This window comes from Perissodus microlepis, chromosome 3, assembly GCF_051167445.1.
Source record: "Perissodus microlepis isolate ML-2025 ecotype Zambia chromosome 3, ASM5116744v1, whole genome shotgun sequence".
NCBI classification, from domain to species: Eukaryota; Metazoa; Chordata; class Actinopteri; order Cichliformes; family Cichlidae; genus Perissodus; species Perissodus microlepis.
In genome coordinates this window covers 30,868,700-30,879,496 of record NC_140463.1, presented here as the reverse complement: position 1 = coordinate 30,879,496, position 10,797 = coordinate 30,868,700, and the positions used below count along the sequence as shown (strand labels likewise).

At 42.8% G+C, this 10,797-nt stretch overlaps 1 protein-coding gene across 1 annotated transcript; it reads right to left on the bottom strand.

Annotated features, from left to right (window-relative positions):
* Positions 1-1,228: 1,228 nt before the first annotated feature.
* On the bottom strand, positions 1,229-9,292 carry LOC146391160 (uncharacterized). The gene is made up of 7 exons (XM_084922718.1): positions 9,184-9,292; positions 5,161-5,400; positions 4,460-4,579; positions 4,285-4,300; positions 4,114-4,205; positions 3,831-3,886; positions 1,229-1,348 (listed from the first exon to the last, which is right to left on the bottom strand). Exons 1-7 carry the CDS (start codon positions 9,290-9,292, stop codon positions 1,229-1,231), a joined length of 753 nt encoding a protein of 250 aa, XP_084778844.1.
* Between the last annotated feature and the right edge of the window lie 1,505 nt (positions 9,293-10,797).

Below are 10,797 nucleotides of genomic sequence, written 5' to 3'. Positions count from 1 at the left end.
TTTATTAAGGTCAAACCAGGTCTTCAGATTATTTAGTTCACTTTCTAGTTCATTCAGACGTTGCTCCAAGTTACTTCCACAGCACAGTAAGTTTGTATCATCTGCAAATAATATTACTTTCAAAGAGTTTGAAATTGCACATATCTCATTAATGTACAATATGAAAAGCAGCGGCCCCAAAACTGATCCTTGGGGAACCCCACACACAATTTTGGCATTTATGGCATTTATTTCTGTAATTTGTTTGTTTGTTTTTTTACAGTTTTTAAGGTAACTGTTAACCCATGATAATGCCACCCCTCTGATTCCATATGTACATAGTTTGTTAAGTAAAAGGTTGTGATCAACTGTATCAAATGCTTTCTTTAAATCTAAAAAAAACTCTGACAGCATATTCTTTGTTTTCAAAACAGTGTTTACTGTATCTATAAACTCCATTAAGGCATGCGTTGTGATCATTTTGGGTCTAAATCAATATTGCTCTTCATATAGTACATTGTTTTTTGTGATAAAGTCATATAATCTATTGTAAAATATTTTTTCCAGTATCTTAGAGAACTGCAGTAGTAGAGAAATGGGACGATAGTTTGTGAGAAGATGTTTATCTCCAGCTTTATATATTGGAACTACTTTTGCAATTTTCATCATATCAGGAAATAAACCACTTTGTAATAACATATTACAAATGTAGGTAAATTGTTTCACAATACATCCAATAATATCTTTAATTAAGTCCATATCAATACCATCACAGTCAGTTCATTTCTTAGAGTTGAAGGATGTAACTGCATCAATAATTTCCTCTTCATCTACTCCCCTCATAAACATTTAGTTTGCTACATTAATAGTTTTAGTTTTAGGAGGGTTTCCAGTTTTTACAATTTCTTTTGCCAAGCCAGGACCAACAATAAGAAAAAGGTCATTAAAACGATTTGCATTTTTTTTATGTCACTGGTGTCTTTGTGACAAAATTAATGTAAATTTAATCCTGTCAGACAGGACAGGATTGGAAGGTTGATGGTTCGCTCCAGTCTGCGTGCCAAATATCCTTGGGGAAGATACTAACCCCAAGCTTCTCTCTGATCCGTCTACTGAAGTGTGAATATGTGACAGAAAGCAAGTAAATAGAAAAAAGTGCTTGGGTAAATTGGGCAAGTTGTGTAAAGCGCTTTGAGTGCTCAGAATAAAAAAGTGCAGTATAAGAACCAAACCATTTATCAGACATTCCTCAGAGGTTCCTCACACCTCGATGCTCTTCCTGGTTGTGTTGTTTTGTTTTTCTCCAGGTCTTTCCCTGCAGGATGGTGGCCCTCTCTTCTTTTATGCCCACTTCTGCATCACTTATTCTCTGGTGTAGCAGAGAAACATATAATCAGTAGTCAGGGAGTGAATATTAGTTACAGATGATCTTACACACCACCTCAACATAGTATAGTATAGTTTGTATAGGCGTATAGGTTAGCTTGTAAGCCTCTGTATACACACACAAACAACAACAAAGTAAAGAATCAACAGCATAATGTAGTGTTTGGGATTTCTGAGGTTCAGCAGTGCTGGGAATAGTGGGAGTGTTACTGGGAGGTGCTTGGGTAACAAAAGGCCATGCACAGGTGTAGTTGGCCTCTTTGTCTTAGTTTTGTTGTGTTAATGAAGCTAAGTTAATGAAGCTAAGTTTTTCCTCACAAATCAGCTCTGAGCCTGAAGGACTGAAAAGAAACAATTTAAATTTTCACAGCTGTAGAAAAAGATTCAGTGACTTTGTGATTATTTCCTTATTTTCCAACAAAGATCCGAAGTTCAAACTTCTGGCTTCAGACGTTTTCACGTATCTCAACTCTGTTTGGAGATGCTGACACCGTGTGGACAAATGCTATTATTGCAGCTTTGTGGGTTACAAATGCTTTTAGCATGGCAAACCATATAAGTAATAGTAATACTGTTTCAGTGTGGAAATATCTGTGTGTCCGTTATTCCAATAAGTGTTATTATTCATCATTTCTATGAGGAAAAGAAGAAGGGAAAATGTTTCGACATTAAATGTCTGTGAAGGTTCTCAGTCATCCAGGTCATCGTAGTCAAAGGAGTTTGCAAAGAAAAGCGTCTGGACTTCTTTAAGTTGCTTGAAGACGTTTCACCTCTCATCCGAGAAGCTTCTTCAGTTCTAATAGTCAAATGGTGGGGAGTCCCAGATTTAAACCTAGTGGGAGTATCCCCCCAAAGAGGGACAAAAGGACCCCCTGATGATCCTCTAATCACATGAGCCAAGGTGTGAAAACGGGTGTGGGTCCCAATCAGCCAGGGTTTCGGGTGAGCTCATTGTGAAACCTGGCCCTACCTTATCATGTGAATTCCTGAGGTCAGATGGCCCAGGATGTGAGTGGGCGTTAAGGCGTCTGGGGAGGGAACTCAAAACTGGACTATAGATGGAAGAGAGTTGGTGTCGTAAACCACCACCTCTGTTCAAAGATGGTCGCTCACAGTGGACATAAATGGCTTCTTTCACTCCTCTTTCAAACCATCTGTCCTCTCTGTCCAAAATGTGAACATTGGCATCCTCAAAAGAGTGTCCTTTGTCCTTTAGATGCAGATGGACAGCTGAGTCTTGTCCTGTGGAGGTGGCTCTTCTATGTTGTGCCATGCGCTTGTGAAGTGGCTGTTTGGTCTCTCCAATGTAGAGGTCTGGGCATTCCTTGCTGCACTGAACAGCATACACCACATTGTTAAGTCTGTGTTTTGGAGTTTTGTCTTTCAGGTGAACCAGTTTTTGTCTGAGTGTTGCTGGGTCTGGAATGCACCGGGATGTCATGCTTGGAGAAAACTCTCCCGAGTTTTTCTGATACACCGGCTACATAGGGGATGACAATGTTGTTGCGTCTTATCCTCCCTCGCTGGTGTCTGATCTTCTTTTCTGTGCCTCTTTGCTGACTTTATGAACGCCCATTTAGGATAGCCGCACGTTTTGAGTGCTTCCTTTACATGCGTGTGTTCCTTTTTTGTTCCTTCAGGCTTAGAGGGAACATGTTCTGCCCGGTGGTGTAGGGTCCTAATTACTCCAAGTTTGTGTTCCAGAGGGTGATGGGAGTCAAAGAGGAGGTACTGGTCCATGTGTGTGGGCTTCCGGTAAACCTCGATGCTGAGGTTGCCATTCTCTTTAATGTGCACAGCGCAGTCCAGGAAAGGCAAACAGTTATCCTTTGTGTCTTCCCTGGTGAACATGATGTTTTTATCCACAGCCAAGCCCGCTGAAGGCCAAGCGAGGACTCAACACGAAGGTCTGGCGAACCATGGGCAATATGCCAGGAGATGACATCTTAAAGAAGTGTCTACACGCCACGACCATGTACCCCGTACATATGGAATATGCAACGGAGTGGAAAGATAGTCTCGATATGATAGAGAACTTCTGTTGTGAGCTGAGAAAAGAAGGGTTTCTATAATCTGCTGCAGTGTTTGAATGAATGGAAGAATCCAGCTCTGACCTCCAATGACTGTGGAAATGTTTGCTGCATAAATCAGCAGCTACAAACACTGAAAACCTGCCTGGATATCAGCATAAGGACGTGTGTGAGGGGTCACTGGCTGCCCCTCATGCCTGTCTCACCTGTGGCTTCCTGTTGGAGAACAATAATGTATGATAACAACATAATAACAACAATGTATCTTTGAATATTTAAAGTGAATGTAGTAAATAAACTCTGTAAAACAGTATCTAATAGTGAAATGTTCATATTTTATTTACAGGATTGTAAAAACATATCACATGAAATTGGTTTCATTAACTCAAAACAAAGTTCCATCTTAAACTGCTCTGTGATTTTCAGCACATATACTGTACCATTTCTGTTGTTTTTCACTTGTGTGACTGATTCATAGACGTCAGCAGTACCTAAAGAAAAAACAAGCCAGGCTCACATTAATCATGTAATTACAGTTACACTAAAAATCAGAGCAAAAACAGAAACACTGTGTGAGTCAAAACCAGGACTGTAAGATATTTAAATGTTATTTAAAAAACGCGTGAACTCAAACTGAACCTATTAAATGTTCATGCTAATGGAGGTTTAATAAAAGTAAATATTGATAATGATAATAAAGATCAGTTTAAATGCTGACCATGTTGAAGAGAGCCGTACTCATGAGTTTCATTCTGGTTGACTCCATGATTTGTGGAGGAGCCCGGACTGTGACTCTCAGACTGGATCGACCTAAAACAGGAAATAAACACAATAAACTCAAAAGTAACTGATGTTTGTTTAAAATAATAATAAAAAGTATTTTACCAACCTGGTGAAGCAGGAATCTGTGAAAGAGACAAATGTTATTACACATGTTTGTCATGTATAAATTGTTCCACTGATATTTTGTGTCATGAGATCAGAATACATGTATATGTGTGAATAATTAAAGTGTATGTAGTAAATAAACTCTCTAATACAGCATGAAAAGAAGAGGCTCTTACACTTGGACTGTCTGCAGCGATACAACAAGAGCAGGAGAATAATAATGAGAGAGACTCCACAAACCAGTCCAACCATCAACCACACAGGAGGTGAAGAGCTGTCAGCTCCTGACACAGTTACTGTAACAACAAACAATAATTAATCATTAATAAAGTATAAAAGAAGAACTCTGAGAGCACAAATCTCTGCTAATGCAGCTCACTCTGTTGACAGTATTTACTTTCAAAGAAAAAAATTGTATTTTCAGTGTATTTATTTTGTTTTATTTGTACTGTGAGAAGTTTGTAGTTCAGTAAAAATAAGTCCAAAGGCAGATTTTTTTCAACATGACAACAAGGGCAGATGTGAAATGTAGTGAGGTCAGAGGTCAGTTACTGTAACAACAAACAATAACAAGAAGTCTGAGAGCTCAAACCTCTGCCAAGGCAGCTCACTCTGTGATTATTTACTTTTAAGGGAACAGTATCGTAGTATCTATGTATTCCAGTGTTTTATTTGTACAATGAGAAGTTTGTAGAGAATAAAATACAATCACTTATTTGGTGGTTGTATGTTATATCTGATATTACAAAACATAGTTTAATCACAGTTATTACAAAATAGACTCAGGTGGCTTTAAACATTAAAAGAGATAATATGATGTTATTTCTCAGCCATGAAAATCATTTACAGAAACATCAAATCTTTTGATCCTGCTCACCTTTAACTGACATCCAGCTCTGTGCTGACTCTCTTCCTGAGTACTGACACTTGTAGAAACCTTCATCAGACTTTGACACTGCAGAGATCTTCAGCTCCCCTCGGGGATCATTTTGAATAAGTTTGTCATTGTGATAGAAAAACACATTGGAAAGTATTTTTTGTGTTTTCAAACTGCAGCTCAGACTAACAGAAACTCCTTCAATCACAGGACTCACCAGGATAGGAACATTACCATCATCTGTGAAACAATCACACACAATTGTTTCAGTCACATCAGCTGGTGCACACTTTTAGAAAAAGGTGACATATAAATTTCTAAAAACTAAACAAATGTTTGATCTGTAAAGAAAAAAACATTTAAAGCATTTCAAATTCCAACTTTGAGTCGTGTCTTATGATCTACACAGAGACCTGACTTCAGAGAGATTTTCTGACCCACTGGTTCAGCTAAATGGCCTTTCAAGTGTTTGTATGGACAAAAACTATAAATCAGGTAAAATGAGGAGAGATGGCCTCATCATTGATAATGATGTAAAAGTTTTACAGTTAAGGATACTGTATTTACTCTTGATCTTGAGCTTTTATGTTTAAGTTTAAAACCTTTTCACCAACTGGGAGAATTCAGTAATATTTTTATGTGTGTTGTAAAAATCCCACATAGCGGTAACGCATCTTCAGGAGCTTTACAAACAGATTGTGTGCATCAGCAATTAAGAGATAAGCTGCATGCACCAATATTTGTTCTAGGGGATTTCTAAAATTTCACTACATGGTTTGGCAAAAAATCTGTCAAGCTCAGATCCCAAATTCAAAATCTGATTGAGTGGACTGGAAACTATATTTCCAGTCCACTCTTGATGAAGGGAGTTTGGATGCTCCCTTCATCTTCCTTGCAGGAGTCAAATAATTATCAACACAATTATTGAATGGTTATGAGTGAAATTGTGAATGAGTTCTCTAGCATATCGAGACTTTTCACACCGTTACATATTCTATATGTACCGGGTACCCCCCTTGGTCGTGGTGCATGGATGCTTCTTTAAGACACTCCGGCTTGCCCGGCCACGCCTCACAACTCACGTATAAAACGGCTGTGCAGATGTGACACCGGTGATTGTTTGATCTCCGACTTGTGTCTTGCGTGTGAGTGACTTTTCTTCGAGTGTTCGAGTGCTGTGTCTGTGTGCATCCGTCCATCAGGAGCCTGTTTCGACAGCCTCCCTGGGCGCTCCCCTGACATTTCCCTTAGCTTGGTCTCCCTTAGTTGGTTTCCCTCTGCCTTGGTTCCCCTTAGCTTTGTTCTCCTTAGCTTTCCCTCAGCCCTGGTCTCCCCTAGTTGGTCTCGCGCGGCACGGTTCCTTTGGCAATTGAGCTGGCGTCTGTGTGTGTGGCTATCGGGCTGTGTTCCCTCTGTGTCTTGCCTACTTCGCAGGCTTCACGCCGCAGGGACCTCGCTGTGCTACGCCCGGCGAGTGAGCATTCTCCGGTCTGTTAGCCTGTTAGCTGCATTGCCTGCAGCTCGGGTTAACGCAGCCAGCGGGACTCCGCCTGTAGCTCGGCTACAGTGGGAAAGATGTCAGAGTTCCAAGCATATGCTTTCATGTCAGCACTGTGACGCAGAAGCAAATAAACAGTGAAAGGGGCATTTAGGTTGCGGCTAGTGCCGGCCAGTGTTGGGTGTAATGCGTTACTAAGTAACGCGTTACTGTAATTAAATTACTTTTCCACTGAAAAAGTAGAGTAACTAATTACTGTTCATTTTAAGGTATTTTAATTACAGTTACTTAAAATGTACTTGCGTTACATTGTAAAATAATTAAACTCGCTGAATATCATTATTTAATTTGAATAATTTATCTTCTAAACGTGGAAGTAAACTCTGCCGCTTTAACACCGTTGTAGTGCAGGTGTACGTCATTTCGCGCCAGTTTGCTGCATAGTCGTATTCTAAAGTGGAAGATGTCGGACTCGGCTGAAACGTGTGGCTGTTTTTTGAAATGGACATATTCCCGTCTCTTCACTTTTCTGAAACAAGCAGACAAGAATATTACAGTAATATGTAAGCTATGTCCTGGGGAGAAAAAACTATCGACTGCAGTTAATAGCACGAGTAATCTACTGAAGCACCTGACACGAAAGCATAGACGAACACTTCTGAGTGATCCTTGTTCATCATCCATGGATAACACCGCGGCAACTCCTGCTAAGCTGGCAAAACTTGATTTTACTTCAGCAGTACAGAAAGCGTCTGAAGGTGAGCTTAAAAAGTGATTGCAGGCTACATTGTGGAAGAGATGCTACCGCTGCGTACTGAGTAATGATTTCTGGGCCCCTCCCGCAGCGTTCCCACCCATGGCCCCGCCTCTGTGAGGCCTGCGCTGGTGGAGATTGATTGTCGGGAGGTTGATGTTTATGACGCTTGGCTGCAGTCAGACAACCAGGGTTGCCTGATGGGACTGCCTGTCTACCTTGCAGCCACCTCGCTGTGCTGAGGGGCCTATGCAGGCATGTGGGGACGGCCGTGTTCAGGTGAGGTGGTAAGGACTTGGAGCCTAGGCTCAGCTGTCCTCCAGCCACCCTCCTCCCTCCTGACATCCTTGAGTTGGCCTAGTGGCCAGCACTGGTGCAGGCTGTGTTCCCCTGGCATATTGCCCGTGCTTTGCCGGTTTATACGCCAGTCAGGCCTCCCTGCGTCTGACGCCTCGGTCAGCAGTTGACAGTTCTCCAGCCTTCGGGGCTGGCTCTCTTTCTGGCAGATTGCTCACATGTTGTGGGTTTACGTGGCCGGCAGGGCCCGCTCAGTGAACTGACACCCCCTGCGAGTCACGTCCCTGGCTGCACTGCAGCTCCAGGCTGTGTTCCTCTGGCGTGTTGCCTGCGTTTCACCGGCTTACGCGCCAGTCAGACCTCGCTGCGGCGAGAGAGCATTCTCCAGCCTATTTTAGCCAGGATCTCTCTGGCATTTCAGCTGCTGCAGCTCCAGGCTGTGTTACCCTGGCATATTGCCCGTGGTTCGCCAGCTTACACTCCAGTCGTACCTCGCTGTGTCTGATTCCTCATCCAGCAAAAGAGTGTTCTCCAGCCCGCAGCACTGGCTCCCTGTCTGGCGTTGCCCGCTTCTTGCAGGGTTGGGCATTCAGTAGGGTCCCCACTCAGCGGCGGTGAGCAACGCTTCCTCTCCTTACTGTGCTTCTGGGATTCCAGGTGCGTGCCCTGGGCACCCCAGGCTCTGGCTGGCGATCCTTTGGAGAGCGTGCACACGAGCTCGTCCTAACTGACTGCCCATGCTTTCTGGCATGCTAACCGCGTCCGCGGGTTTACACACTTGTCAGACCTCGTTTGTCTGACACTTCGGCCAGTGAGTGCGAGCTCTCCAGCCTGCAATGCTGGCTCCCTGTCTGGTGTGTTTCCTTTGTGTCATGGACTTACACGGCCAGAACAGGCCTGCTCAGGGAGCTTGGACTTCATGACCTGGGGGTGGACCTTTGGGTCGTCACCTTGCTCAGCCCTCCACTTCAGCAGGCTAGGCTGCCAGCCCCACTCCCTGTCTGTCAACAGCAGGGGGCGGCTTCGGCTCTGTGGATGGACTGGTCTCATCCCTAGCTTGACCTGCTACTGTAGGCTGTGCTCCCCTGGCGTGTTGCCCACTTCATCAGCATACATGCCAGTCGGACCTCGCTGTGGTGAGTGAGAGTTCTCCAGCCTGTAGCGCTGACTCTCTGTCTGGCATTGCCCGCATGTGATAGACTAATGCGATGTACTTGGCAGCTAGGTGTGCTGCGCTCCCTGGCGGTCTACCTCGCGGTTCCCGGGCTGACCTTGAGCGGCCGATTACTTGCAGCCCTGCGTCCAGCACGACTGGTTCGGGCCAGTCTGGCGTCTGCAGACTGCTGCATCCTCCCCCCGGCTTGGCCTTTGCGTCTTGCCCCATAGAATTACTTCACATACAGCAAAGCTGGGACAAATGTTCATGTGACGTCTAAATCATTCAGATCCAAGAAGTAAATGTATAATAACATACTCTGTACAGTGATGTTGACTGCACTGCTAAACTCTCCTGATCCAGACTCACACCAGTACACTCCAGTATCTGACTTTGATGTGTTGATGTTACATGTGGATCCAGTCATTCTCCTACAGTCAGAGTACAGTCGGCCGTCCTCAGCGAACTTCCTCACTCTCCACTCAGTGAAGTTTCCCTCCCAGGTCAGTGAGACACCAGTAGAAGCTCCATCCTGCAGACGGATGTTCAACCTCACAGTTCAGAGTTACTGAGGCTCCAGGACTCAGCCATGATGGAGACACAGTGAGGACAGGACGGAGTTCATCTGTTCTACAAAGATTTTCTCTCAGTGAACATGTAGTACAGTCTCTGAACAGTGAGCTCAGTTTATACAAAGAATAATAATCTCAGTCTATATGAACAGAAACACATTTTACAAAGTGTTCAAACAGCTTAAAGCAAATATGACTTACTGTCAGAACCTGTCAGTGTGACTGAATCACTCCACTTTCTGCTGTGAACTTTTCATTCTGCCCTTTCAGAGATAGTTTCCACTGTTGGATGATGAAGCAGATCTAATCCTGTATTCATTTTGATTTGGAGGTTTTATGGTGCTGTTTGTTTCCCACTCATAATCCCACTCAGTGTCTCCTTCATGGATCTCACATCTGACAGTGATCGTCTCTCCTCTGTATATCTCAGACCAGTTTGGATACAGAGTCACAACAGGCCTGTTTGACACTGTTAATGTTCAAGAAAGTACAATAAAAACACATGAAAAACAAAAAAGGTTCAATTACGATCAGATGTAGTGCTTTGTCGTAAGTTCAAGTTTGAACTCACCAGTTGTGTCAATCCAAACTGGCTGACTGTCCTCTGTGTAGTAAACTGCTTCACTTCTTCTTCCTCTGCAGCTGTAGAGTCCTCCCTCTGAGATACTGATTTGTCCATTTGATAGAAAAACTGCATCACGTAAGGTCACAAGTTTATAATACCTGTCATATCTGTACCAGTAGTATTTCCATCCAGAAGATGATGATGATGATGATGATGAAGGAGTCACAGAGCAGGTCAGGGTCACACTGCCCCCTGCTGGAACAGCTGTCCTATCAGCTCTTAGTTCAACCTTTGGTTTCGCTGCAGTTCAGTTTAGAACAAGAACATAAAAGTAAAAATGAATGAATTAGAACAATTTAAAGATCTGGATGGAAATATGTAAATGATCAAATATCATGAAACCTCAATGGTGAAGCTGTAAAAAACTGTTAACAAAATACTCTGAAATACTGTTTTGATCAACAGTATGTTTTTAATATTTACTTATTTGCATTTGCAAAATTACAAAGCCTCATTTATTACGTCCACTGAGCTCCTTCACCTCCCTGAATCTTACATCTGACTGTCTCACTGCTGTGTATCTGAGGCTAGATGTGTTGCAGGGTCTCAGTGGGCTTAATGTGAACTGTTCATATAAGAATGATCCAGTTAGGAAACAAACAGAAACATAAAAACTGCTGTTTATAACATAAGAGTAGAGCGACTGCAAAACAGCTGATTCACAGACAAACAGTTTGAAGACTGAACATAAAAAAGTCACAATATAACAATTTATAAGTTCAAGCTGTAACACAA